The sequence below is a fragment of the Aspergillus fijiensis genome (genome assembly GCF_003184825.1).
Source record: "Aspergillus fijiensis CBS 313.89 unplaced genomic scaffold BO72scaffold_4, whole genome shotgun sequence".
In the NCBI taxonomy this organism is placed as follows: domain Eukaryota; kingdom Fungi; phylum Ascomycota; class Eurotiomycetes; order Eurotiales; family Aspergillaceae; genus Aspergillus; species Aspergillus fijiensis.
The window spans coordinates 441,467-468,862 of record NW_024468980.1 but is presented as its reverse complement, the minus strand read 5'-3'; the positions used below and the strand labels follow the sequence as shown (position 1 = coordinate 468,862).

At 51.7% G+C, this 27,396-nt stretch overlaps 10 protein-coding genes and 1 non-coding gene across 11 annotated transcripts; 5 read left to right on the top strand and 6 right to left on the bottom strand.

Moving 5' to 3' along the window:
• Positions 1–678: 678 nt before the first annotated feature.
• On the bottom strand, positions 679–1,950 carry BO72DRAFT_177593 (uncharacterized protein). The gene is made up of 2 exons (XM_040939448.1): positions 763–1,950; positions 679–696 (listed from the first exon to the last, which is right to left on the bottom strand). The coding sequence occupies exon 1, from the start codon at positions 1,866–1,868 to the stop codon at positions 885–887; it is 984 nt and encodes a 327-aa protein (XP_040805791.1). The 5' UTR covers positions 1,869–1,950; the 3' UTR covers positions 679–696; positions 763–884.
• Positions 1,951–3,192: 1,242 nt separating this feature from the next.
• On the top strand, positions 3,193–3,859 carry BO72DRAFT_177590 (DUF4267 domain-containing protein). Its single transcript, XM_040939447.1, has one exon. The coding sequence runs from the start codon at positions 3,320–3,322 to the stop codon at positions 3,713–3,715; it is 396 nt and encodes a 131-aa protein (XP_040805790.1). The 5' UTR covers positions 3,193–3,319; the 3' UTR covers positions 3,716–3,859.
• BO72DRAFT_177651 (MDR family MFS transporter) lies at positions 3,832–5,827 on the top strand. The gene is made up of 2 exons (XM_040939449.1): positions 3,832–3,886; positions 3,945–5,827. The coding sequence occupies exon 2, from the start codon at positions 4,005–4,007 to the stop codon at positions 5,622–5,624; it is 1,620 nt and encodes a 539-aa protein (XP_040805789.1). The 5' UTR covers positions 3,832–3,886; positions 3,945–4,004; the 3' UTR covers positions 5,625–5,827.
• Positions 5,828–9,198: 3,371 nt separating this feature from the next.
• BO72DRAFT_444279 (uncharacterized protein) lies at positions 9,199–10,509 on the top strand. The gene has a single exon (XM_040943772.1). It carries the CDS (start codon positions 9,478–9,480, stop codon positions 10,357–10,359), a length of 882 nt encoding a protein of 293 aa, XP_040805788.1. The 5' UTR covers positions 9,199–9,477; the 3' UTR covers positions 10,360–10,509.
• Positions 10,510–12,619: 2,110 nt separating this feature from the next.
• On the top strand, positions 12,620–13,642 carry BO72DRAFT_492006 (uncharacterized protein; the record flags this gene model as incomplete). The annotated part of the gene is made up of 4 exons (XM_040948241.1): positions 12,620–12,899; positions 12,960–13,286; positions 13,345–13,454; positions 13,514–13,642. 4 exons carry the CDS (start codon positions 12,620–12,622, stop codon positions 13,640–13,642), a joined length of 846 nt encoding a protein of 281 aa, XP_040805787.1.
• Positions 13,643–14,392: 750 nt separating this feature from the next.
• BO72DRAFT_492005 (uncharacterized protein) lies at positions 14,393–15,254 on the bottom strand (the record flags this gene model as incomplete). Its single annotated transcript, XM_040948240.1, has 3 exons — positions 14,393–14,792; positions 14,937–15,043; positions 15,132–15,254. The coding sequence occupies 3 exons, from the start codon at positions 15,252–15,254 to the stop codon at positions 14,393–14,395; spliced, it is 630 nt and encodes a 209-aa protein (XP_040805786.1).
• A 674-nt stretch (positions 15,255–15,928) lies between these two features.
• Positions 15,929–16,009, top strand: BO72DRAFT_t28. Its single transcript has one exon. It is a non-coding gene; the product is annotated as a tRNA-Glu (tRNA).
• A 1,106-nt stretch (positions 16,010–17,115) lies between these two features.
• On the bottom strand, positions 17,116–18,362 carry BO72DRAFT_524188 (uncharacterized protein; the record flags this gene model as incomplete). The annotated part of the gene is made up of 1 exon (XM_040949847.1): positions 17,116–18,362. The coding sequence occupies exon 1, from the start codon at positions 18,064–18,066 to the stop codon at positions 17,116–17,118; it is 951 nt and encodes a 316-aa protein (XP_040805785.1). The 5' UTR covers positions 18,067–18,362.
• A 1,094-nt stretch (positions 18,363–19,456) lies between these two features.
• Positions 19,457–20,482, bottom strand: BO72DRAFT_513967 (carbonic anhydrase; the record flags this gene model as incomplete). The annotated part of the gene is made up of 4 exons (XM_040949500.1): positions 19,457–19,588; positions 19,661–19,833; positions 19,904–20,189; positions 20,465–20,482. The coding sequence occupies 4 exons, from the start codon at positions 20,480–20,482 to the stop codon at positions 19,457–19,459; spliced, it is 609 nt and encodes a 202-aa protein (XP_040805784.1).
• A 265-nt stretch (positions 20,483–20,747) lies between these two features.
• BO72DRAFT_482937 (uncharacterized protein) lies at positions 20,748–22,588 on the bottom strand (the record flags this gene model as incomplete). The annotated part of the gene is made up of 5 exons (XM_040947765.1): positions 20,748–21,713; positions 21,772–22,159; positions 22,212–22,363; positions 22,423–22,507; positions 22,583–22,588. The coding sequence occupies 5 exons, from the start codon at positions 22,586–22,588 to the stop codon at positions 20,791–20,793; spliced, it is 1,554 nt and encodes a 517-aa protein (XP_040805783.1). The 3' UTR covers positions 20,748–20,790.
• Positions 22,589–23,171: 583 nt separating this feature from the next.
• Positions 23,172–24,521, bottom strand: BO72DRAFT_482936 (isopenicillin N synthase family dioxygenase). The gene is made up of 3 exons (XM_040947764.1): positions 24,319–24,521; positions 24,072–24,236; positions 23,172–23,982 (listed from the first exon to the last, which is right to left on the bottom strand). The coding sequence occupies exons 1-3, from the start codon at positions 24,478–24,480 to the stop codon at positions 23,290–23,292; spliced, it is 1,020 nt and encodes a 339-aa protein (XP_040805782.1). The 5' UTR covers positions 24,481–24,521; the 3' UTR covers positions 23,172–23,289.
• Between the last annotated feature and the right edge of the window lie 2,875 nt (positions 24,522–27,396).

Below are 27,396 nucleotides of genomic sequence, written 5' to 3'. Positions count from 1 at the left end.
CCAACAACCAGTGACAACGTAGTGGATCACCTGCGAGGAATCGGCTTCATGGTGACTGGTTAATTGGTGAGTACATATTTCGATAGCTACTGGAGGTTCGGTGCAGTGGAGCTTAGGAATATTTTCTCCGCAGTGTCGGAGCGGAATGTTTCGGAGGTGCCCGCTGTTGGCCGGGATGGGTTTTGCTTGGCCGATGCCGTTGTTTTTGGAGTATGATTTTGCCGGAAAAAAGTCTGGTTGACGCTCCTTTGGTTCTTCACTGAGCTTTGTTCATTCCAGATAATAATACATTGAATCAACATGGCTAGGGGCCATCGCGACAATTGCCATGCCGGAGGGCGCCGATATCTTCCCCGCCAAGCTTCTAATGTACAAGACAGTCCTTGGCATGGACTAAGGTTGGAGTCATTCATTCTTGACTCCAAGCAGCACTATCATCTATGCCACCATACCTATCGGGTTTCCCATATGGCACTAAGCCGTAGTAGCCTCCCCTTCCCATCCATGCTTCATCGACCCGACTCATCAACCCGATCATTTCGGAGTCGGGATGCTGACCTGCGATTCCGGCGGGAAGTTACCCCACAAAGCTATGGCCTGTTGGTCCGTTTGCCGACATACTCGGGTAGCTCCACTAAACCAAGGCATGGATGGTCTTGTTGGTCGGATGCGACCGTGGCAAGTGGAGTGTTTCAACTGCCAATCCTGCCGGGAGATGGTTAGTATAAAAAGTCTTCAAGACCCCGTCTCGAGGATTCTCACCTTGGTGCTGGTGAGCATATTGTTTGGGTGTAGCAGCTCAGTTCTGTTTTGATTGTGCACTTCAACTTCCACTCTGTTGAAGATGAAAAGCAATGACGTTCGGTCTTGGACAGTCATGTTCATCACGCTGCAGCCATAACCGTAGGAGAAGGCGTCCATTTGGTGACAGTCGCTTTAGTGTGATGAGGGAAGTCCGGCCCGATCACCATGTTCCACTCATTCTGAGTGATAGGGGTGACATCCGACGCAGACAAAGGCGTCTTGGGCCCGCGCTTGGTGGGAATCACGTATCTGGTGGGCGGAGGGCCCTGGCGACGGATCGCACGGGTCGAGCGCGGCGACTTGCGCGGCTGCTCACCCTTGCGAAGCTGCTCGGTCTTCCGCGGAGGCTCGGCTTTGAGCTGCGGGGGCAGAATGATGCCGTCCTCGTTGTATTGCTTCTGGTAGGCGTTGGCCACGTGGGTGAGGAGCTCGTCCGACACGTTCAGCTGCTCGTAGACGCGGTGGAAGAAGGCCTTGCTGAACGGGCGACCGTGGAAATCTTGGATGGTGCGATGCAGGAGCTGCGTGCAGGACGTGATGTATGATTCTTCGGGGGCCACGCCTCGGTTGGAGAGGATGCACAGGCGGCGCTTGAAGGTGTAGATCCGGTCGACGTTGAGTAGCGTCAGGCCCTCGCGGCTGAAGATCACCTCGTTCTGCATGATGGATTGCTGCTTCAGGTAGTCGTTGGCGGCGCTCTCGTACAGACTTCGATTCAGCGCATCGATCCAGCTTTGACCCAGGGAGAACTTGATGGCTGCTTTGGCCACCATTCGGTAAACAATCGGCCAGGTCATGGCGTCGAGGGGGGTGATGGGGATGATGATGAGGTCGGAGGGCTCGCCGGTCGGGTAGGGCTTGCCCCGGCCCACCAAGAGCGTAACATGCATCATCTTCTGTTCTAGCTTGGCGGAAATGTACTCGAGAGCCGGGATGATAGAGGGGGTGAGGGTCTCCGAGTCAAAATTGAAACTTGGGGAAAGAGGGGACGAGATCATATCAGGACTGAGACTTCGGGCTGGCACATAGACGCCCGCTGGGCGAGGTAGACGCACGCCAACCATGGTGACAAAAAAGGAGTGAGACTTTAATCAAGATAGCTGAGTGTGGTAAGGTAGGACCACTTTCAAGTCCAGGCCACACTGACAGTTGGGCAAAGAACATGAAGATCACGGCCTGAGGAGGCAGGCAATGCAGGAAATATAACCCTGTGTGTTGATGGTCAGGGTTCAAAGAGGGGTAAGCCCGGTGACGGAGGCAGACCAACGCGGCCCCCCTTCATCTCCCCCAAATTGGGTTATTTTCGGAAATCTAATGATAGCAAATCCCCTACGACCACAGCCAATAGATCCCAAAAGTCGAGGACCCGAGGAAACGGAACCCAATGGGCGGAGGGTTAAAAATACATTTAAGCGCCCGTCGTGTGCCGTCTCCAGCATGGCTGCAGCCGCTTATGCACGTTCCACACCGTGTTCCCGTGGTCATTGGTGGATTCGGCAGATGGAAGTTGACCCTCCGGGCATCTGGTCTGACGTCTTGCTCAGGGACAGCACCACTGGATGTAGTGTTGGGATCCACATGAGGCCAGCAGCGACGGCGTCCTGGATCTGCAGCTCGCCGAAAAGGGCCATCAGCCACGACAGGTACTGGGATGGAGGATTAGTTAGCCGTGAAGGCATCCCCATTCGCGTCACCAGGAACCCAATCAACGGCAATGTTACACGCCCGCCCCCGCTGTGATTGCTTTCGGAGAACTAGCGCAGCAGCTGATAAGAAGTTGCAGGAACTATTGATTTCCTGCAGATGCACGGCGGTATCTTTGAGGCCTTGAGAGGGTGGGCTCTGGGATGGCGTGGGCAAGGTTCACATTACCCCGCTCGAGGCATTGGATCGCGTTGTCATGCTTCCTCACAGGATTGGATCTGGACCTCATAGAGAGTTCCGGGTGTTGTCACAAGGCTGGATGGACCAGAGGATACCCGACGGATGTGATCAGAATTTGAGAGTCGGAAAATGTGGCTTCCATACGGTCGGGACCTTTGCCGCTGGTGAGATTGCAGGATGATGTGTGCAGTCACTGCAGTGGCACCCGTAGAATGTGGATCGGACGATAACAAACTGGACCGGACGGGTAGTCCCACTTCTGTCAGGTGGAGCAACTTGACGATGACGATGTAGAGATCTATACAAACTTGAAGAGGGCGGAGAATATCAGTAGAAAAATATTTGCGACCTGTCAAGTGAAGGTTTTTGACATCCATGTTTTGGCTGCTTACTCTCCTTGGTGGTGGCCTTCCGCAAGGCTGCCACAGTAGGGAATGTAGGTAGTCGTAACTAGTTGGTGGTCACCGTCACCGCCCGGTCGTTTCTTTCAGTCCCCGTCATCGACTGTCCCTCTTCATCCTTATCTTGCATCCATCAACCAACCACTCATCATTCCACAGAACGGTCAAACCAAAACCACTCAGTCCATCACCAACATTCTCTAGCTTCATCACCGGTTGATTACCAGAAAATGCCGCTCTCCCAACACACCGCGCTCCCCCACGTCGCCAACGCCTTCGGCACCATCTTCATTGGGTTCGGGGTCAACGCGCTTCTCCGCCCCGAGCATGCCTTGACCTTCTTCGAATGGGCACCCCCCACCACACTCCCCGAGCAACAATTGGTCAAGAGCCTCGTCCACATCTACGGTGTCCGCGATATATTCATGGGCCTCGCCATTTACGCCGCCTCCTTCTACGGGACGCGAAAGTCGCTCGGGTGGACGTTGCTGGCTGGGAGTGCAGTGGCCTATGCCGATGGGGCGGTCTGTTGGACATGGGGGCAGGGACAATGGGGTCACTGGGGTTATGCACCGTTGATTACGGCGGTTGGTGCTGTGCTGGCTGGGCTTTTGGACTGGGTTTGATTGACAAGGGAGTCACCTCAGCAGTCTGATATGATGAAGATGTGAACATCGTATGCAAACCCAATCTTCGATGTGGAATTTAAGCCAAAAGGCTTGAGAGGGATCGCCTTCTGTACTGTAAGTTGGGTATAATTGAGTGGACTATAATGTCCTCACGAGGCTGCATGCATTGTTAGTAATCACCCTTGCCAAGGCGATCAAGCCTCGTTGACCGACCGGAGCGTCCCAGTCCCCAGCAGTTGTAGCGTTTTCATTGATCAAACTGTTTTGACAAAGAAGCCTGCATATTATGACTCAAACCATGAGCGAATCAGACAGCAACAGGGACGCCAATCTTCCCAGCAGACAGGATACCACATTCGATGGGATATCTGATCCGACTGGCGAACCCGAGTACCCAACGGGCACCAGATTCTGGCTGCTCATGCTCACCCTGGCTGCGGTCCTCATTCTTATCAGCATCGACATGAACATTGTTGCCACAGCCGTTCCCAGTATAACCGACCATTTCCACACCATTGCCGATGTGGGCTGGTATTCTTCCGCCTTCCGGCTCTGCCAGTGCGCCTTCCAGTTTGTTTTTGGTAGAGCGTACCAGCTCTTTTCAATCAAGCGTGTCTTCCTGCTCGCCAATGCCATCTCGATAGCAGGCTCACTGCTCTGCGGTGCGGCCACGACATCGCTCATGCTTATCTTTGGGAGGGCAGTCGCCGGCCTCGGCACGGCGGGCTTACTGGCTGGATGCTTCGTGATCCTCGTCCACTCCACACCTCTCCACAGACGGCCCATGTTCACAGGAATAATGAGCGCCGTCGAAGGGCTGGCCACGCTCTCCGCACCCCTCCTCGGTGGAGCGATCGTGCAATCCCTCGGCTGGCGCTGGTGCTTTTACCTCAACGCGCCCATCGGCGCCGTTACCCTGCTATTGACGACGTGCTGCTTCTCGGACCCGCCCAAACCCGACCACACCGCCCATTTTACCTCCAAGCAAAAGCTCTCCCAGCTCGACCTTCTCAGCAACCTCCTCTTCATCCCCGCCCTAGCCAGCCTCTTTCTGGCCTTCTCCTGGGCCGGAACCAAGTACCCCTGGTCTAGCGGCCCGGTCATCGGACCCCTTGTCGCCTTTACCGTCTTGATGGGCGGCTTCATCTACAACCAACACCGCCAGGGCGACACGGCCGCCCTCCCCCTCCGCATCCTCAAACACCGCAGCATCATCGCCGGCAGCACCTTCATCATGTGCGGCAACAGCACCGGCAACGTCCTCGAATACTACCTGCCCACCTACTACCAAGTCGTGCGGGGCTACACCCCGGCCCAGAGCGGGTACATGATGCTGCCCATCATCATCGCAGGCACCATCGGCGCCTTGGTCCACGGCTTCGGCACGAGTGTCTTTGGCTACTACGCCCCATTCATGGTGATCGCCTCGATCATCATGCCCGTCGCGGCAGGGCTGATCACCACCTTCGAACTCACCACCAGCCTCGCACAGCTGATCATCTACACTGCTTTTTCTGGATTAGGATACGGGATCGGATTCTCGGGCCCGCAGAACGCCGTGCAGACCGTTCTCCCGGCGGAGGATATCCCGCTGGGCATGTCGGTGATGTTGTTCGCGCAGTCGTTCGGGCCGGCAGTCGCGGTGGCGATCGCGCAGGTGCTGTTCGTGAGTCAGCTGTCGCGGAATCTGGGGGAGGTGGTGCCCGGGCTGAGTGCGGCGGAGGTGGATCGCATGGGGCTGACGCAGATCGTGACGGGGCTGGCGTTAGACAAAGCGGCGGAGGCGCGCCGGGCGATCGATCGGAGTATTGTCCAGACGTGGTATCTGGTTGTTGGGCTGGCATGTGCGACGGTGGTGGGGAGTTTGGGGATTGAGTGGCGGTCGGTGAAGGCGAGGCGCGGGTAGACTTGCCACCCTCTATACATCATTTAATTCGGACGGAGGTTCTACCGCTGTCGATATGATAAGTGCAAGGGTTGACTCGGAGGCTTCATCCTCCGGAAAGATGGCGCTCACCCCAAGACTCCGGACTAGAAGATGCGCTCGATGCGTTGGTGATCGGACACCGCGTTCGCCTCAGTACAGCATTCTCGTAAGTGGGAACGGTCAAGCCACAGCCGGCCTCTTTGCTTGAAGCAAACCGCTGTTCTGGAGGGACTAGTTCACCAAGTACCAGCGCTGGCTGGGTTCTTCCGACGAAGAAGGGTGTTTCCACTCACTCTCTTCCCAGTGTCGTTCCCCACATCACGAGCTAGGACTCCAAGACTTACAGTTCCCTACAAGCCCCATGGAGACTTTCTTCTCTTGGGTTTCACCATCCGTGAACTTGTCGCGGGTGTGTGGTCCTCGTTCTTGTTGCGACAACATCCAATGCCTCAGGCAGAGTTGAATGTCCTCGCCTCAGGTCACTGATCTGGCACAGTCTCGTTTTCGATGGGAGAATGGTGCAAATAACGGGGATGCGAAACTGCTCAACGGCATTCCCCTTATCGGCGAGGGCCGACTTCAGTACGTGCGGATCGAAGGATCGTAGATTTCCACAAGCTTGACCTGGCGTATCAGGCGGGTTCGTAAACCGTCGGTTGTTCTCCATTGCGTGACCGTCAACAGTCCTCGGTCCTTGTCGATCAGGTATACGAAATTCAGATTTCTGTGCAATGGGGAGGGAAATGGGACTAGCTGCCAGGGCTTGAGGCTGTATGCTTCAGAGGCCATGTGCCGGATGGCTCTCGGCGTAGCAGGTGCTTTTGTGGAGATGGCGCAGGGAGGGTGGAAGAAGCAGTACCACCTTCCTGCACAGGGTAATAGATAGTTACAGTGCAGTACATGCTAGATATTAGCAAGAAGTTTTGATTCAACTCACCATCCACATGTTGATTGCATAGGCCTCGGTTGCCCGTTGTTGCAATAGATACTCACCTATCCGTCTCTCTTATCAAACGATAACTTGAGCAGGGCATCGATCAATAGGTTAAGAGCCGTATGCTCTGCGCTGTCATCTGCAAGTTACTAATATTTATCCGTTCCGACAGCAGCATCGACCGCCGGGTATCATGGGATGCATCGTGTATTAATATTAACTGCCTCAGCTGGAAACGAGGCAGAACTGTTAGGAAACTACTTCATCGCTACGAAGTCCTCCACAATATTGTCGGCGTTCCTGAGTGATCCAGCCCACGTGATTCAAGGGCCTTCACCAAGCGCGTTGCCCACCTTGAGAACCCAGATACTTCAACCAATCCAACCACCAAGAATTCAAGAAAGCGTTCCAAATAGCCCATCCCTGAGACCTCAAATCGCTGACAAATATCAGCCAGCTACAAAACTTAGCCTCACGATACTAGTGAGGCTGGGACGAGTGTGGATTCTGGAATCCATGCCTTCACGTTCTTTAACAGATGAGCAGCCCACGCTCCGTTTGCAGTATTTCCTGGTAAGCGACCCTAATAGTACTTTCTCTGGCGCGGAGGAAACCATCGAAAATCTGATATTCAACCCTAAGGGCACTAGTAAAAAGGATATCAGGTAACATCTACAACATTGTAATCCTCCATACCACCTCGAGTAGACCAAGACTTTTTTTAAGCCACAGAGAGGTATACGCATAACATGGGCTGCCTTCAACAACGTCCAATTCCTTTATGATATCTCAATGTTTTCACTAGGGAAAGAGCCACATTTTCATCGCAGGCTACCCGCTATATGTATGATGTCCATCGAAATCTATCATGATATTGCTTTTCTTGGCAAAATGGCCTCCTATTTCCTGAAAAAGAGCCTTGTTTCGAAGTTTCGTTCGTATCATCGACTCCCAACCATCGACTTCCGACCGGAAGGCCTCGCTATCATCGACCAAAAGCCTCATCACGTCATTTTCCATCATTTTGACCGCCATCTTCCCTCCCGAAAGTAACTGAGAACCACATTCTCACCGTCCACTTTATTCCGCTCAAACAAGCCTTTGCAGCAATATCGTTTGCGCAGTGGTATCAAGACAGCAATCAGTAAGCCGATGACTATCGTCATTAAGAGGATCAGTCAAGGAATGGTCCGCCTTATACATTAATGAGTCTTGAGACCTAAAGCCATGCGGAACCTCATCGCCCACGCACGGGTAAGGTCTCACAGGGGATATTTCCGTGGCAGTAGCAAGTGGGGAAAGCTTCAATTCGGAGAATATGAAAGAGGAGTCGTGCCATGAATTCTAGCGCTTTGCATACGTTCTGGGAAACACTTTGTTACCCTTGCCCCGAGATACGCCCAAGCAAGAGCACACTCCCTTACCCAATATATTGTGTACGAATCCTGAGGTCTCGCCGAACAGAAGAGTAGAGCCAGCACTCTGGAAATTCGCCAAGAAGAGGATTGCCCAAGAAAGCAGTGAGAAATACCTCATTTACAGGAGGGACAGCCTAGTCAACAACCGCGATGTAAGGTAAATTCTTCGTGATAGTTAAATTCTCTGTGTATAAAGTCACCTATTGCATCTATGGCGATAGGAATTCCGGATCGATCAATTGAAACAGCAGCAGGAATGTCGTTAGAAATATCACGAAATTCAGCTGATTCGAGATTTTTCCAAATAAGCAGGCAAGCACGTCGGGTTTATAAGGTCCACGTGATAATCGTATAAATTAGTTTAGAGGAGCATTTCAGGGAATCTACGATATTTGAAATCACCTCAATCATCAACACTCGAGCGAGCTAGGCCGGCACCTTGTTTGTCCCTCTCGCTTCCGTCCGCGTACGAAGCAGGGTCTTGATAGAAAGGATTCTTCTGGTAACACTGCAAGTACCACCGAGAGGATTATTGAATTACACGGTTCATAAAGCTATATATATTACTGTTCGATAGCCCTTAGTATTTATCAAATAGTTAACTAGTTATAATGTAAAGTTATAACAGCTATAAAATCTGATTCTTTCTTACTTAGTCAACTCCTGCTAACTGGCCTTAGGCATCACCACCGGCCACCGGAGGCCTCGGTCGATTCCGTTCAACAAGGGTTAGCCACGGACTTTCTGTTGGGGGTATTGAATTCATTTTTTTCTGATATAAGAAAGGGTACACAAGTTGACGGCGGATCTGAGGCCGCTTCGACGATGCTTTCGGCCAAGGGAGTACGGCAAGCTACTTGTGCCAATTTGCAATAACCCCATTTTTTATAGTAAACTTATAATATTTTTGTATATTATTACTTTACCGCTTAACAGACTGTTTTTTTAACCGATTCTAATATAAAAACTATATATAAAATTCTCTAATAAAGAATTCTAATATACTAATATCTTCAATTTAAAATATTCTAAGATTCTAATAGCCCTAATACAACTTATAATTATATAATTTTGTTTAAACTAGGCAGCTTGGAAAACTAAAACAGTACTATCGGCAGAATTAGGTTTATTGCAAATTGGCACGAGTAGCCCACCGTAAGGGAGGAACCAGCAGGTCAGGCCCTCGTCTTTCTGCCCAGATAGCTCCATGTAGCTGAATTGATCACACATCCACTTCCTCCTTGACAGCAGGCGCGAAGAGATCCACGTGACCCACCGGATCTCGGGTCCTGCCTTACTCTGCACCTGCCACTATTGTGAGCCGGCAATGATGCAACCGAACGGAATCATGAAGCAATGATGCCATTCTGACCCAAAAGCAAAATGACTCATTTCCCACCAGTTTTGTCCGAAACAGAGGTCTCTCATCACATCCTTCCAAAAACCTCGCACTCATACAAGCCCAGCAGTTCCATACAAAATGACTTGTCTTTCCATGATACCCACGTTCGCGAGAGGCAGTCGCTCCCCCGATTATGAGAGCCAGCCCAACTGTTCGATGTCTAATGCCGAAGCGTCGAGAATATTCCACGTCCCCGAGATTCTAGAAGGTATTCTTCTGGGTCTGGATCTATACACACTATTGATTTCAGCTCGAGTCTGCCACTCATGGAACTCCCTTATCAAATCCTCCCGCAAGATCCAGCAAGCACTGTTCTATATTCCCGTCGAAACGCCGGTGCCACACCACCCACGCACCAAGAACCCGTTCATCACCGACATAATCTGGCCCGAGTTCATCCACCGCCAACTACTCTCATACACCCGACCCGGAACCGCCTGCTGCTTCGAGATCCCCGACATGGCGTCCAAAAAGCGCGAAGCGGCGTATCTCCGGCCCGAGGCCAGCTGGCAGAACATGCTTCTCCAGCAGCCGCCCAACTGCATTGTCCGTCTGTGGAACCCGAGACGTTCCGACGTGCGGTACCGCAATCATAGCGATACCGCCGACAGCCTCGTGCGGTGGAAACCGAAGGGAGACTACCTCCGATTGAAGCATGTGGTATACTACATCGACGCGGGAGCATTTACACCATCCCCTTGGCCGTTCTTATGCTTTGTTAATGGATGGGAACTGCATAGGGTCGTGAGGAAGCCTGAGCGACGCGATAAAATGAAGAGGAGCCCCGATCTCCGGCGGTACTTGGCCAGTTTTGATCTTACTCTCAACACCGCTTCCAAGGGCTGTTGGCCGGTGGTGATTTGCCCCCCTGGCCAACCTCGACGGACGGCCCGTTCGATCAATCTTACTCATTGGTTTGAACGAAAGGATGTGAAGTTACTGGAGAACGAACTATGCTAGCTTAGTTTGTGTTGTTGACCTACTATCATCGCTAATCTTTGTTCGCTTGGCTGGCTCATTTTCCGTATGTTAGAGAGGATTCTGAGATTTCGTGTTCCTTTGTCAGTGTAAGCATGATGTTCCTGAGCTGTGAGCCGTGCTAGCTTGACCTCAATTGTTGTTCGATTAGTACAATCATGAATATCAGTTCTCCTCGAAACTTGCGAATTTTTTGCTCATATATCTGGTTCAAGCTCTGCGAATGGTTACTTACATCCTGTCAACAAAAATCAGCATAAGCAACTCTCGACGAAAGTGGAATATCTAGCTAGAGCAAACATTCAGCCCTTGAAACACCCATGATAATGCGTGACAGAGACTTGAACTCCGGTCATCTGCATCTTGTGTTGGTCCCATGGGTGATTGATGTAACTTGAGGCGACTCATCATTGGGCTCTGTTGGACACCCTAATCATGTCCTACGGCTTCTTACAGTTTTCATTGGATATGCGCTATGAACTACCAAACTTTGTTTCTATTTCAGCTATCTGCTATGGATTAATATCCCAGGTCTCTAGAGATGTTTTGCACTCTGAATCATCCATGTTCCGAGAGTTTGTGGTTTTGCTTCTGGGGCGAGACATTACCGCAAAGGTTGAGCTCACATGGTCTCCGATGCCACTGTCTCAACCAATCAAGGAGCCTCCAATTAAGAGTGAGGGATTTGGATCATTCGCGCGAGCGCATGCTTTTTCAGGGCCCCATTACTACTATATCTGTGATCAAGCCACATCTAACGATGTTGCGGCAACATGCTATGCTTTTTTTTGTAGCTCGCTTTCTAACCGTTGTTCAGATAGCCCACGCACGGCCGTCAACCCGTGGCTCCTACCGCAGCAGGGTGGATCTGAGTGTACGAGCCGAATATGTGAGCTCTGCTGCGATTGCGGCAGGAGACTGGAGAGCGCCTACCTTGCACACCAGAGGACAACAATCTTATCACGGATGTCGAAATTACGACCAAACTGGTCCGCGTCGTCACCACTCTCACCCCTCTTTTCGTCTGGTTGAGGGCCATTACGTTGGGAACAACAGCGTGGCTCATGTCTAGTTCCGCCAGACCGTGCATGGGTTTGACATTGGACCTCGACGCCAACTGGCTTATCACCTACGTTGATGCAAATCAGCATGAGAAGATTCACGGAGTGGTTGGCTATGTAGTCGAGAGCACGAAGGCAGGCTTTGAGATTTAGTGAGTACCAATTCAACTAATCCGTCCTCGCGGAAAATGCATCCATAAGCAAAGCTCATCCCAACAGCCCATCGAGCATCAATGACCATGGCGAAGGGACCCGCAAGACCGTCGAAGACCGTGACCTTTGCATCCTCCCTCCTCACCTGGATCGGCGATGGGAATACGCAGTACCGAACCACCCGGGTCAATGGTGCTGTCGCCCAGGCCAGGAAGGTGTAGACCACGATTATGTGATCTTGGACGCCCAGGACCGATCGGACGTAAACAGCGCCAGTTTTGCCACGCACCCCTACGGAAAGCCCAGGCGGATTGATGTGCCACTGTTTACCCAGTACTTCATGTCGCACCATGCGACTTTCGATGCCGGGTTGGTGATTTATAATCATGGTAGTTGGTTCACATTCTCAGTCCCAGCCCTGATCTGGCGCCCTCTCTCTAATACATTCCCAAAAACGTGTACAGTATCAGACCGCCTCATCGGAGGCCCGAGGCGAAGGAAGATTGCGCGGAGATCTGAGGGGCCTGTCAGTACAGCCTTCTGCATCGGCACTGAGGGGGTAGGGGCTTTGAAAAAAGCCAGAGCGGCTTAAGGGGAGACGCATCAGTTGACCTCAGGGCAAGAACTGAGGAAAGCTCACTAGGAGATAGTGTTTGAATGCTAACATTGAGTCCGCTCTACTGATTCCTGCACTGGAGCTCCTTCTCTCCAAAAACCATATACATCGAGCATAAGGGTACGAATGATTGCCTATCACAAGGAAGGCACCCGGTTGCATTACGCTTCCGTGGCAACAAAATGTGCTTTTGAAATACTAAATCATGTCGTTTTTACGCATTGATCCATCGTGGATGCCGAATTAATCTGGTCATATCGATCACTGCTCCTGCCTACAATCAATCGTTACAGTCGAGTCAAGTATAATATATGCTGCTGCTATTGTAGACTGTAAAAATGAATTCAAACCCCCATTGACGTCTTAAAGAACCTACTATAGCGTTCTGATACCGCTCAAGTCCACCCTCACAATGGCCCCTTTTCACCCATGGCTGAAAGCGAAGTACTGGGCCCGCCGGCTCATGCGGTGGGGTCGCCCCGATCCCGACAATCCGCAGTCGTTCACTATGCAGGAATGGAAAGATCTTGGGGTTGCCGCCGAGGAGGTCGCCCAGCTGATGGATCATGGCTATGTGAGTGTAGCTTTCAACTCGCTCACAATGGCGCAAGTCCAGTTCTACTTTGGCATCCCCCGGGAGCCGTTGCCCATGATTCTACCACCATTGGACACCCCCATACCTGACGCTCTCCGTAAGCCTCGCGAATCTGGTATCATGACAGCGAGAAAACTCATGCCCTTTTTCTGTTCAGTACGGGAGATTTCAATGATAGCGATCGACACCGAAAGGGCAGGCGACAATGAAGCCCGCTCAAGAGCAATGCTGAACGCCATTTTTATGGGCGCCCTTCGATACCGTCGACCTTTGGCCCCAATTGGGGCCCGCAGGATGCGGTTAGGGTTTGAGACGCCACTATCCACCATCTTCAAGGAGGCACCCAGGGTCGTGATAAGCGGCCAATCAGATTATTCCATTTTCTACGATGAGCACGATGATGTGGCGAAGCAGGTCATCATCATCGAGGCGAAGAAGCTCGGTAGCGGACAGGCGGGCTTGCCCCAATTATTGGGGTACCTAGGTAAGCCAACTAGGGCTGTGACCTATCCAGGCTTCTGTCGGTTCTGATATCAGGATAGGCTCAGTCCAATTCTCCCGTCGGTCAGACGGAAGAGCAAAAGCCCCGCTCTTCGGAGTCTTGACCGACTCCGAAGAGTTTGTTTTTATCGTTCTCCATGAAAACATGAAGGTTAGTGAACTATCTTGTCTAGTCCATCTAGCTTAATCAGTGACTAACTAGGTTTCTAGTACTCAAAAAAAACCTTCCACTGGAAGGAAGGGGATGCGCAGAGAATCTGGAGTTTGCTCGTATACATGATTAAAACAATGGAAATCAGGAGCCGGGAGCCATCAGACGAAGACCAGATGCTCCAGTGATAGTTAGAATGTATCTAGTTACTTCGAAAATCATCAACAAAATATAATTATTATGATGACACCACAAACACGTACTCATTATCTCCCAACTACTCTGGTGTTTCTGATCATCGCAATCGAGCCCCAAGAGACTAGGTAGGTAGTACGTATTAGGTGATCACAGAACAGCCCCCATTCTGTGGACTGCTAACAGAGCACCCTAGCCCTTCAGCTTTTGCGGGGCAAGGGTTGAGGGTTTTCGACGCGTTGTGTCTTAGCCGCGGTGTGCTTATGCTTATAGCAATCAAATTCTCGTTATGTGGTCTTGTGCTCTTGCCGTGCTGCTGCTATTTTGCATTGCCTTGTGCTCTTCTGAGCAGCATTACTATCTTGCCTTGTTTCTATTGCTGATTCATGCGTTGTCTTTTGACGCACTCGAGGGCGAGCGAACTGTTAAGGGAGGGGGGGGGGGTCTGTCATGTCATAGCAGTAAGCAAGCAGACTACTACTAGGTACCTTAATTAGGAGAAATCTTCGGGACTCCAACCACCAATAGAACAATATTCTCGCTCATAATGTTTTCCCTCCAAATGCTACCATGTAGTGAGTAGGTTGGTGTATGTTTGTATGAGGTCGATCGAACGAAACCACTAATTACGCGTACATATATGTCCTCTGTATACATCCCTTCTGCATTGATGCATTTGATATGTAGACACTTCCCCTGATTGAGCCCCGAGGAATCCAGACAAGTATCGTGTATTTGGGCGGTTAAATAATAGCCCCCATCAGCGCAACCGCCGCGCCTCCAAAGACCAATCCCGCACCCCCAGTCATTCGCGGAACACCCCCGGTTGAAGTCTTGGTCGCCGCAGCATCACCGTTCCCATCTGCACTGGCAGTAGCCGTAGGAGCCGACGTGATATCGGAGCTCGTCAGCTCCTGGGATGCACTAGCCATCTCCGTTGACAGGCTCGCATGCGCCAGGGTAGTGCTCGTCGCGCTCGCTGTCTCAGAAACCCGCCCGCTCCCGCCAGTAACCGCCCCAGCGGTTACGGTGGCCGACAGGAAGTTCGTGAAGTAGATATCGATCCCCTGGTCTTGGCCGCTCAGCGTCCGGTGACAGACGCCCTCCGTCGTGCCATCTGCGGTACAGGCCCATGTAGTAGAACTGGAATCGAGGAATAATATCAGCATGTTTCGAAAATACCAACAATCATAGACAACGCAGCCTGTCGAACTTTAAAAAAGAAAAAAAAACAAGGTGGGACCGAGGGGGTGGTATCCATACTATTGTCGACGCCACCACGCATACGTGCTCTGGTCAACGATCTCCGCGGTGATCCCCGCGCCGCCGATGGAGCAGGCGGACCCCCGCACGGAGGTGGGGCAGGCGAGGCTGTAGGTTGTTGCTGTTGCGTCCTGTATATATACCGGGTTAACGGTTGATTTGATGTTTCTTGTTTTTGCTTGTTGGGTGCTATGTATATGCTGGGGTGAGAGGGCTTACATGGCCCACGATCGACGCCTCGTAGTCCTGATCGCGATCCACGGCCCACAGGAGCATGGAGACGACCTCCTCGGCGACGGTAAGGCCGGCCAATGCGGGGAGGAGGGTGAGTGCGAGCTTCATGCTGGCTGGACTTTCGCACTGTGGGGAGCTAGTAATGAACGAATGGAAGTGGAAAAGAAAAGTGTAAAGAGTGGATTCGCAGCGGTAGGAAACGAGTGGAGTTGGGATTGCGGACGCTCAACCGGACAATCTTAACCGCTACAGTTATAGGGGAAGCAAGGGGTTCAAGTACTCTATCGAGATGTGGTTTCTAAGTCCCCAAAACCCTTGGCAGAGTACTCCGTAACTTCAAACGAATCATGGCGAGCACGAGCGGAGCGAACCTTGGCCCCGGCTCGATTCAGGGGTTCCTGCCGGATCCGGTTAACGATAAGGCTGTGAGGATGAGTGGCGAAGTAGCCTAAAGTCTCAGTCAGGTCGTCATTGGAAAGGGCAACATTGCTTGCAGGTTAGTGTGGATTAAATGTGGGTTCTCGTCGGGTTTGAAGATCTTGGCGGGATTAGCGTTGCCCGTAATTCTGGGCATGTCATGATCAGACAGGAGAGTATTACCAACCACACTTCCTGGTTAGCGGTGATTATCATTTCGCACATACTCCTTACAATAGCTTGGAATTTCGGTTCGTTCACCGAGAGGCTGTAAGTTTCAGGCTTCTATTGCGGTTGGGGTTCAACTCTGTCAAGAAGAAGCAAAGAGGTCAGAATGCTATAACATTGACATCATTCCAACAAGATCCGATGTGGTGTAATGGCTAACATCGCTGTCTCTCATTGAGATATCACAGCAGCTCGGGGTTCGATTCCCCGCATCGGAGTTCACTTTTTGAACTATGTTTTGTCATAGTCAGTCTACGGAGTACCTAGCCTGCCTTTTGTGTTTTTTCTTATTTACTTCTTCGTATCTACTTCAATCCCGGTTAGTTAAGCTAGTGAGAGGAAGTTCAGCTCCCGCTGTGCCTGGTAGATTCAGGGCCTGATGCCGCGCGTTTCCACCGCCACTCTGCAGGTAGGATTTTCAAATTCCGACTCCAAATCCTTCGCAAATGATTGAACTTAATCGTGAACCAAATTATAGAGGGCCAGGGCATTCCGTTCAACTGGCATAGGGCTGGTACTATGCCTCAGGCACTAAGAAAAGTGGGGCTATCATTTAGTTTCGAGTACATCTGTACAACAACAGCCGCGGTGGTGTAGTGGTATTAACATTGCAGAGCCCCCGTACTAGCCTTATGCTAGCGGTGTGGAGTGCAGATTCTGGTCGAGTCCCAGTCGCGGCATTCTCTTTTTCTTTTTGCTGTTCCCTAAAGCGTGGGCGTCATGAGGATGTCATTTGTTATGCAATCCTGCTGTCACATGGAGGGGGAAGCCTGGGGGGGCGTCATCGGTAGGGCGGGTTGGCGGGGGCCGTGATGGACAGTCGTACTAGTAGTTTCCCGCAAGGGGCGCCACGGTAAAATCTCGGAAAATAAAACATTACACCCGGTGTGAGGCAGCTCTAGATAGCAGGGATGACTATGTGTCCAGGTTGAGTGAGAGCAGAGAAAGGTTTATGGTTATCGCATATCTCCAATAGTAATTGGAGGGGCTACATGAGCGTCATGCTAAGCATCACCGGCAGCTTGGCAGGGTGGACAACGAAGCTCCATCAGCGGTACAAGTTAACACCAACCCTCCCATGGGACCAACCCACGATACAGCTGACCAGGGCTCGGGTTTTTGGTAGATGTTATCCCGGTTGGACTACGAGCTGGTCATTGGGCTACACGAAAAGGAGAGAGAGAGAGAAAAAAAAGAAAAAAGAAAGCCCTGCTCAGTCCAACATAATGCTTGGAGAAGGAAGAGGAGGCTAAGTGGAGAGAACAGTGCAAGAGACGTGAGAATTCTTCCAACTTCTTTACTTCGACATGGGCTCCCACTATCACTACTTCTTCAGCCAGTTCGACCGCCTCACAACCGCCTCACTCTCAGCACTTATGCGAAAGGTTGTGCCAACAGGCAACCCAAACCTCCGCGCAATCCTCACGCGCCTCCGGCTCCGCGAGACATCCGGACAGTCGTGGAAGTGCTCCGGCATATCCTGAACCAAGAACGCCCGATCGATATCTTTACTCCCGGGAGCGCGCGTCGTCCCCCATGCCTCGTTGTAGTCCTCCAACGCGGTTGAGACGCCGGACTGTGTCGTCGGCTTCGTGTGCTCCCAGTATTTGAGACACCCCAAGCAGTACACCCCGGTCTCGACCGAGCGAGAGACCGGGTCGTAGTATGGGAACGCCACCGTCGCCGAAAGCCGCCATGGAGAGCCCCAGTACTCCGAGTATCTCGACGGGGAGGGTGTCCGGCTGCGGTCGCGCCTCCGGCGGGCTCGCCAGCGTCCCGCCCGGGGGGTATTCAGCTGCAGGGCCAGGGCTTTGGCCTGGGCCATGCTGACCAGCATCTTCTCCTGGTAGGCCCATCCGGTGAAATCGAGGGTCCGGATGACGGGAAGACGGTGCCAATCGTTGTCGAGCGAGAGGCCGTACCTCTGGAACACGGCCTCGATCGGGGCCATGCAGTACTGCCGGTGGGTGCGCCTGCAGGCGAAGCACGAGCAGGAGCAGGTCGGGATGTACAGGAAGGGGCCGAAGTCGCCGCAGGTGCGGCACCGCGGATGACGGGGTTCCTGGTAGAGCTGCCCCAGCGAGAAATGGTGGGTGCACTGGGTGAGGTCCAGTAGTCGGAGGATGTCGGCTGCATGCGTGTGGAGAAGGTGGTATTCTGGCAGGGAGTCGATTATCTGTTTGGTGGTCTTGTTGACGGACCGAAGATGGCTGAGGCTCAGCATGTCTAGGTCGAGGAGGATCATTCGGATGATCTCTAGCGGTAGGAGGATCATTCGGATGATCTCTAGCGGTAGGAGGATCCATGATAGTTCTTGCTGCTGCTGCTGCTGCTTCGGGAGAGAAGATGAAGCAGTTGGCTGGTTGCATGGCTGCTCTTGCCGTTGGGCCTGTTGATGCTCTAGGATTTCTTTTCGATAACGTTTTACTGCGCGTCGGAAAGGCGCCCTTGGGACCGAGCAAAGATTGAGGACGTTCCTGCCGGGCTCCTCCACGCGATAGGCCAGCCCAGATGACACTTTGGAGTAGAAATTGGTAGATCACTGCAGTGCAGTGGCGTGTCCACCTTCGAGAGACCCATGCTCATATACTCATATAAGAGCTAGTTGTGTGATAATTGGATGAGACCTGAGTGAGCTCATATGCGGGGTCTCTCGGTACTGATGGCCGTGCGGATGACAAACCCGGCACCGGTGGGGTACATACTGTACGATTACCTTACTGTAGGTCACCTGTGTATGAATTGACTTTAAAACAGGTATATTTGAATAAAGCCATTCTGATTCTCAATGGGCTGACTCTTCATCTGAGCCAAGAACATCATCCTCAACCTCCCTTGTCTTATTCCTGTCCTTGTTCCTCTTCCTCCTCCTCTTCCATCTTCTCGTGGTCCTCGTCATTCCCAGACAACCATCGTCGTCTCCGAGGACCAGCCATAATCACCGCCCCTCTGCCCACCAAGTGCTCGGCGCAATAATGGCCTTTCGCCCTCAGCGCAGGGAGGAGCGATTACCATAGACCTTGGATCGAGAGGTATCTTGCTTCACAAGAAGGGTTTCACGCTGCCAGCTGCAAATCGAATGTCCGCTCGGGTTTCTATAAGTTTGGGGATCCTCCGCGCCCTTTCCAGATTATGTTAACGAAGTACAGGCTCGGACCTATTCCCTTTCCGTGAAAGCGTACTAGGAAGTCACATCGATTCGGCCGGATTATCGGCAACATATCTGCGTCTGACCGATCGCTTGACACCCAGTTTTGTCATCTTTGGAGCTCATTTCTCCATTGGCTATGTGTATTGAAGCTTCGGAAAAAATGTTAGATAGTTTTTAGAATCAAAATCCATAGCAGAATAAGTTCTGTTCTAATTATCAATCATAAACAGCTGGCCAACTCAGAATGCAAAGCTAGCCAATCTTCTAGTATAGAGCCTGAGTATAGTGAAGCAGATGGACGCCCTGTTTTTTATCCATTAGGTTGTGTATTCGGGAATTCATCTGCTTTATAGGCTTACAATCTTGCTATTCTCATAATGACTTTGCAAAAGCTTGATGCGTCGTCTAAGCAGCCTGTACGCATTGCCTCTATATAGAGAATCCCCCGGGGTGGCGAGTGCAGGGCAAATGACCCAGCCCTACCGCCGTATAATGGTGTCTAAACGGCACCACGTCACAGCCCGTTCAACTCCCTGGCAGCCATTTCTAACAGACTCTCATCTCCGGGCACGTTCTGGGTATAGCGCGAGTTGAAGCGGATCAAGCGCTTGACGTGGTTGTAATGCCGGACATCCAAGGACAGGGGCTCCGCGCTAACAAACCACGACACCCTTTCGCTGCAGGGCGTGGTGGTCGGCGAGCCTCCGTAGGCTTAGACGTCGTAGCCGTGGAAATGTTCCGTCAGGTCGGAGAAGTCCAGGGACTTGATCTCCGTCGCGGACCCGGGCTCACTGATCGCCTCGACGTCGGCGAACACGGAGCTGAAGAGTGAATCGCAGTCTCCGGTTTCGGAGAGCTGGAAGACGAAGCCGATGACGGCGATCCCGTTGGCTTATAACCACTCCATGAGCACACAACCCAAATGCTTTATGGGTAGTGGGTGGGGACGGGTTTGACTCACTCGCGTCCGTGAACACGAAGTGCACCTCTAGCGGGTAGTGCTCCTCGTCGAGGCGGTGCTCGGAAGGGGTCTGGAAGTGGAAGTGCGCCAGCGTGTATGGCTTGCCCTGGGCCGTCAGAGCGCGGTTGGGGAGCATGACTTCGAGCGTGTATCCTAGGTTCTCGAACTCGACACGGCCGGCCTCGGGAATGCCCAGAGACACCGTACTGGGATCAATCAGGGTGGCAGTCTTTGAGTCGATCGCGATGGGGGACTGCTGTGTGCCCAGGTCACAGGCCGCGTTCGTCTGCGATTCGAGCCCGTATCAAGTCAGGGGGCCCTGGGCGCCCGAGTATCCAAAGCTCGGAGTCCCCGCTTGCGCGGCACTGCGAGCCAAGTGCAGGTAAGCCGCGCTAAGGGTAGGATGGCAAGGAATCGCTTTTTGGGGGGGGGGGGGGGGGGGGGGGGGGTGGTTTCGAAAAAAAAAAAAAAAAAAAAAAAAAAAAAAAAAAAAGTGCGCGCGAGAGTCTGTCGACGCTATGGGGCTTTTCTTCTGCACTCTGCTGCGTGTTCATGTTTTACCTGACATGTTGCCGGCATGGTAGGCTGTGTCGAGACTTGAGCCATAGACCGGCTGTGGATAAATGCAGATCGATGTCTTGGCACTCCCTATCTCCATTTCATGTTGTTGGCGATCTATTCCAAGAATTTAGTATGACATTGTTTCTGGGCGAAAATCCCCAAAGCAGGACAAAAGCCTTTGTGCCGGTCAGCGACCGACTGTCGACAGATATTATACGTGAACTGCCAAAGAGAATCACGCATTCAAAGTCAAACTAAGGTTATGGCATAGGCTCCTGACGTTGATAATTTCCCAGCACGTGGATTCGAATCCCCATCCCTGGGCATTAGACTACTGAGTCTTCGGGGTCTTGATAAGGCCAAAGCTTGGAGTACAACGCCCTCTCCTTGTCATTCTCAGCCGTTCCCAGAAAGACTTGCTTGAATTTGCGACTATCTTCCACGGCGGTTTCATAGTCCTTGGGATCGACCACGCCATCGACGGGAAGCACCCCCTGATCTCGAAACAAAGTAAGAACCTGTCCAATGCCATCCATATTGGTTTCCTCTTCCGCGTGAAGCTCGATCTCCTTCTGTGTGAACGTGATCGGACAAGGTGTTGGGCCGTCCGCGAACAGATCCTCCCAGAGGTTGACCAGCAAAAGGAGCGATTGGCGCAAAAAGAACAGGTCTCTATTCTCCCACACTCCAGTCACCAGCCAGGCGGGTTTTCGGATGATCGGAATCGTTTTCTGCTCAAGGACAGCCCAGTGTCGCGGGGCGCGCTTGTAGACCAGCGCTTCGTAGTATTTATGAATGATCTGGCTCTCATGATCACTAGCTAGCTTATCCTGTTCCTCCGCACTGAGGGTGTCAAAGTTCTCGGGGCGTTCGGGGACAGCCCAGCCTTCTTGGACAGGTCCAGGATGTCGGAACATCCTTGGGACATAAGACTGATAGAACAGAGGAGCCACGCATGCTGACTGCCAGTCTATAATATCGGTAATGGTGTGCGTAAGCGGGTCCACAAATACATTGTCCAGGTGAAGGTCGGGATGCCAGAGGACGTTAGAGCTGGCAGCCCCATCAGTGGAGGAAGGGACCTGGAACGGAGCGACTTTCATGTACTGGTCGAGAAGGTGAAGGCCGTCCATTGGAAGCTCGGGATCCGATGCAGATCTATAATAATTCATCCGCGGGCGCGCATGCTTCTTGATCCATACTGTCTCATTACGACCCAATGCCTGTGTGTACTCAGATGAATTATGCCCTGTACGTAAGACGGTTAGCGAATGTTCTACAAGGGAGGTAGATATTGGTCCACTGACACGGCCCACGGTCTAACTCCATGTCACCTCTAGTGCCATTCCACAGCGCGGGCGAAGTGAGGGGGCCTATGGCAAAGCGCTGTAGCACTTCGTCGGCACTTGAGTCATCATTCGGCTTTTCCACCCGTCCAGTGAGTGAACGGAGATCCTCCTTAAAATAGATACAACCATGCTTAGGAAAGGTCGTTGTGGTCAGCTTATTCTCTAGATCTACTACTTGCTCGATCAACTTGAGCTTTGTCCTTCGTGGCCATTGGCTCCAGACAGAGCCCAGTCGCACACCAGCGGCCTTCTCCTCAATGATATACTTCGCCTCAACAGGAGTGCTAGCTGCATCTGAAGACCATGCGAGGATCCGTGGAGTTGGGATGTTGAAGTAGTCACGTAACTGTGCGGATAAGCTATGCTTGCCAGAAAGATACATGGGATGCGCGTCTTACCAGCTGGCGTGTGGCTACTTCTGAGGCGGTGGTGTATTGGGCTGGTCCTGCATTAGGGTTCGGGAGCTTGGCCACGACTTCAGCTCCATTGTCCATCATCAATAGAAATGCCTTGTTATGTAGGCCCTCTAAACATTTGATGATCTTGGTGCCTGGAAAAAATGATGAATAAGCTTTACTTGACGACGACTGTCTGGGTGGTAGAACTAACAGTGCCGAGCGCCATTGCTGACATTGACGGCAATGTCAATGAGCTGCCTCAAATTGAACTTCAGGTATCGCTTTGAGAGCTCGCGCTGTTCATTGAAGCTAGAATACTTTAGTGGTAAGTGACAATCTACATCTTGAGGGGGTACTCTCTTATCTCTTACAGCCATCGGTGTCTGGTGTATCGATACAGATTCTCTTCCGGGATGCTCTCATCTAACCCACCTATGTCAGCCACCAAGATATGTAGTCGAAATCAGCCTCTTCCATGGGAATTATACGTATTCCGTTTGCCCTTTCGATGAATAACTTTGGTAGTCTTGAGTCCGACCGCAGTCCAGCCGAACAATGTACCGAGACAAATCTTGTCATTCGTGACTGCCGGAATGAGGCTTTTGAATTGAGACCCAGGAGAGTACGACTTGGGAGCAGTCGCAAACAATGATGCATGCCGATCCTGAGCTCTTCCGAGAAACTGTCTCCAAGAAGGTTAGGCTGGCAGTAGGGACAATTGTGGAGAAATAAGGGAATTATCTGACACGTTGTCACACCCTTGACTGCCTGCCTGTAGGCTCCGTTGCTCGGGCAACCGCTCGTCTCACAAAAGCTCTTCGGTGCACTGATCTGTTCCCATGGATTGATGTATACCTATAAGATACGTCCATTTCTATTTTTGCGTCAATTTTGCGGCAACTCTCATTACCCCTTTACTTCCTTTCATTCCAGGCCATACTCTCTTCAAAATACAGTCACCGCATCATCAGTTAGCCTCAATATCTTGAGCAGATTCGTTTCATCATGCCAGTGGCATCTAACAACATACACCGCCCAGAACTGACAGCCTAGACAATCATATCGTTACGCCGCTAAATCATCCATAGGTGCGCGCGAGCTTAAGCTGGTTATACTCCAACGTGGTCAAGCCATCCGTGTACTCCGGCGTGGCCCCGGGCCGCACAAACTCAGGCAGCGTATCCACCAGCACATGGCGATCGGGTTTCCCGAAGTACGCCACCGAGTACCGTCGGGGTAGCATCGCATTCTCATCGTCCTCCTCCGCTGCACCCTTTGCCTCTGGCAAGGTGACGCGGTGGTTGGCCGATCGCAGCGCTCTGTTTGTCCACCGCTGCAGACAGTCCCCAACGTTGACGATCACCTCGTAGACATTCTCCGATTCAATGGGGATAAACTGCCCCAGTGTCCCGTCGCGCTGATCCTCAACCTGCAGACCGCCCACAGAATCCTGAAGAAGCAACGTCAGGGTGCCGAAATCGGAGTGTTCCCCGATGCGCATACCGCCGCCGGCGCGCATCGTGCGCCGCGGGATAGCCGGGTAGTGCAGCAGGCGCAGCTCGCTGGTGTTGCACTGGTGCTTGCTGAGCAGGTAGTGGTCATCGATAGACAAGCCGAGCCCGACTGTGATGGCGCGCAGAAGGTGGGTGTGCAGCTCGTCGAAGCGGTTGTAGACGTCCTCCATGAACGCGCGGAAGCCTAGGAGATCTATCTCATCCGGCCAGCGGTTGGGAAAGAGGGTGTCGCTAGCGGCGCCTTGGTCGAAGGATTCCTATCTGGTGTGAGTTGAGTCAAACATGATATAATGCGTTTGATTGGGCTATTAGAAAGGGAACTCCACTTGATTGAAGGGAATCATACTCGATACTCCTGGTAGCCATCATTCAGCTTCTTCCCTTGCTCATCGTCCCTCGTACCCTTCAAGGTCTCTTTCCCCACTGCGCTCCATCCGCGATGAGGATTCGGGGCTTCTGGATGTGCCGCTTTGGCTTTACTTGAGTTGGGCAGGTCGAAAAAGCGTTTATTCTTTCGTTGGGTGCATTCGTTCCAAGTCAGCGTTTTCGTTTCTGCCATGCTGTTTGTTGCTACAATGCAACCCAAAACTCACAAATTCAAATAATCGGTCAATCGTCTCCCGGGGAAGGGACGAGTTCCGAATCTTGGCGAACCCGTACACCGAAAGCGTCTCACATAAGTCCTCACTGAATCGTTGCCGCTCCTGCGCGTTGTCGCTGCAATACAGCCGGAAGTCTAAAGATTTGATAGGCATGATGGCGTTTAACTTGAACTCAAAACCCGTGTTGCGCGTACCCGGGAACGGCAGAATTGGAAAAGCGACTGTTTCGAGAAGGGACGCGGTTTATGTAGGGCTGTGTGTCTCTCCCGGCGGGTGACTGGTCAACATGATATGTATGCTTCGGTGGAGCAGTATCACAACACCGACTTATAGGTCATACCAGCACCCCCCAACTTTTCTCGACCGACGACCAAACATGAGTGATTCTTGATGAGGTCATGGGATGTTTGGTTTGCAAAACTGTTGAGATTATATTACTTTTTCCTGATCCGGTGCCTCCATTCGCTCGCTTCGGGGTCTGTTTGCTTCACGGGTTGCTTCCCGCATGTGATCCTGGGATCTTATTGGTTTGGGCGCTAGATCACTTTCCGCGGACAGATTTTTTCAATTGACTGGGATAGATTCTGTCCTGAGGATGATCTTCAAGAGCTGTTTTTGTGGCTCTTCACAGCGTGACAGAATGGTGGCTGCAAGTTGCAGGAAGCCCCCACAGGTCTGGCCAGGCTAAGCCTGTTTTGTACAAGCGCCGCTTGAAATCATCTGAACCCTAATCGAGGGATCTCATAGGACATTGTGCCATGGCAAGAGGGTTGAAAATAAGCTTAATGATTTAGAGTTGATTGCCCCTGTGTTTCTTGTTTATGTTTCTCTTGCTTGAAATTAGACCTTCCAAGGTTGGAAGAACGAGTCATACATGCTTGATGCCGCGTCCATCACACGTTCACATATTCGTTCCTCGAACATTTGCTCACAGATTCCTGCGGTCCTCAAATTAGTTCCAGTTGTTGTTTCAATCTAAATGCCATGGCCCCAAGTAGTCTCGCTTGTATTCTTTCTCGCACCACTCACTGCGGTTCAACTCAGTTCAGTACTAATCACCTATTTAAGCCCCGCTGTACAGCTAGCTATGTAGGCGTTGTCCCGAAGCGAGAACACGCCTGGAATCATTCACAAGTTGTCGAGAGACCCGGCAAAGGCTCCACAGTTCAAACGGTTTCATGGTACCGCTATTGTGCTCAATCGCGTGCTTTTCGAATGCTTGCGTACTATGGCACTCATCATTTCATCCTAACAACAATATCTCCCCATCAATCTTTACCCGTGCTCGCCCGTCAATCCTCGGGCCGCGAGGAATCTACTTGACATCCTCTCAGCTTTGACCATGCTTATATAGCCCTTTTACTTGGCACTTGCTTAGTCTGGATGACATAGGACGCTCCCTGTCATGAGACCATGCGCACTCGAGATCAGTCGGGCGATATTATATTATACCATTTTACCAAGTCAAAATACAGAGAGGAATCTGCCTCAGACGCGAACCATGGAAGATACTCAAATATCTTTCTACCTCATAATGCATGTGGGAATCATACGCGCGACCACCTTCATGAGAAGTTGACTGCCAAGAGACCAGTGCACTGATTCACAAGCCATACAATCAGCTTTGCAGGCCGAACGTCAGATTTAACCCTGATTTAATTATCTTTGGGGGCAATGATAATCCATAAGGCCGAAGTGACAATACTCTTGAAATACTATACCGCGAGACTGATCTGTTCTAAGCACAACAAGTCACCACTCGGAAAAGGCCCATTTTGAGGGAGACGCCAATGACCTTCTGACAGGACAAAAGTTGATGGCAATCAATACATCAGTGCAGCCGTGTTTCTGTCAGCGTATGGTTCGACAGAAAAAGGATCCGAGTGAAAGAGCGGATTCCCCAAGCTATTTGCGCTCGAGGGAATTCAATCGGGTCTAGGTACTAGGTAGCAGTTGCTTCCCTACAGGATCGCACGCGAAGGTGAGCCTCATTTGAAACTCGGACCCCGGTTCTTTTCACCCCGGTTCTTTTCACCCCGGTTCTTTTCACCCCGTTTCTTTTCACCCCGTTTCTTTTCACCCCGTTTCCTTGTCGAAAGCATCGTCATTTCGAAGACTCTCCCATTCCAGAAATCGACTCACTTTTTTGGAAGCGAAGTGAATGGCTGCATGTTCAAGCCCCTTGATAACTGGAAATACAAATTCCAGCAAGCCGATATGAACCCCCCCCCTCTACTGATTGCGTCAGCCGTTGCACTGGTGATTGCAGTCACCAAGGAAGGCTTCCCCTGGACAATTCTTGTTGTTCGATCATCTCCCCCCGGACTTCAGACCTTTTCATCGTCAATCGGGCCTGCCATAATCGTTGTCTGCGAGTGAAAAGCCCGCTCCGAGCTACAGTGAGTCCGTACAAACATTGGAGTATCTCGGTGCGAGGGCTGATACACATGAGTAATATAGTGTCCATCTCTCCACGACCACCGGTACACATCCGTCCAGACATTCCACACAGGAATTGGCCTGCATAACCAAATTGATACACCACTGTTGTATGATTCGTGATACCTCAGAAAGACTATTTGGTATTGATGAGGCTTAGACCGTGATCTCAGCCCATCCGAGACCTTGAGTCCGGGGACACCCCACCCAGCAGTGGCACGGAATCAGAGGGAGGAAGATTGTGTCGAGACACGCGAGGAAAGATGTCCTGCTTTGCGCCTGCTGAAACTGGTGGAAATGTGTAATCAAGCTATGGATCTAAATTTCACAAGGTTGCCCCTTACTTCCAAGCCCAGCGCGTGGGTCCACATTGCGTACCTTATGTCAGAGTGTCAGGTTGATCGTATCAGTCTGCTTGTGCGGGTTTAGCAAGCGATGTCTCCTACTGGGACACTCTCTTGCTAATAGGCTGTTGAGTCACGAACACTATAAAATCTCAATACAATCCTTTATACCCATTGTCTAGCTAGCTATGTCATCCTGCCTCTGCATAGCCTGCCTCCCTCCCCCCCCCCCCCCCCCCCCCGGGCGCGCCCGCAAGGCCATCTCTTCTTTCTGGCTCTATCTAGC

What these genes read in the sequence shown, in the direction of transcription:
- BO72DRAFT_177593 (XM_040939448.1), bottom strand. Translation starts at nt 1,868, where the DNA reads ATGGTTGGCGTGCGTCTACCTCGCCCAGCGGGCGTCTATGTGCCAGCC.
- BO72DRAFT_177590 (XM_040939447.1), top strand. Translation starts at nt 3,320, where the DNA reads ATGCCGCTCTCCCAACACACCGCGCTCCCCCACGTCGCCAACGCCTTC.
- BO72DRAFT_177651 (XM_040939449.1), top strand. Translation starts at nt 4,005, where the DNA reads ATGACTCAAACCATGAGCGAATCAGACAGCAACAGGGACGCCAATCTT.
- BO72DRAFT_444279 (XM_040943772.1), top strand. Translation starts at nt 9,478, where the DNA reads ATGACTTGTCTTTCCATGATACCCACGTTCGCGAGAGGCAGTCGCTCC.
- BO72DRAFT_482936 (XM_040947764.1), bottom strand. Translation starts at nt 24,480, where the DNA reads ATGCCTATCAAATCTTTAGACTTCCGGCTGTATTGCAGCGACAACGCG. An exon ending in TTGACCGATTATTTGAATTT is followed by an intron (nt 24,237 to 24,318) that starts GTGAGTTTTGGG and finishes ACCCAACGAAAG; the next exon opens with AATAAACGCTTTTTCGACCT. An exon ending in ATGGCTACCAGGAGTATCGA is followed by an intron (nt 23,983 to 24,071) that starts GTATGATTCCCT and finishes CACACCAGATAG; the next exon opens with GAATCCTTCGACCAAGGCGC.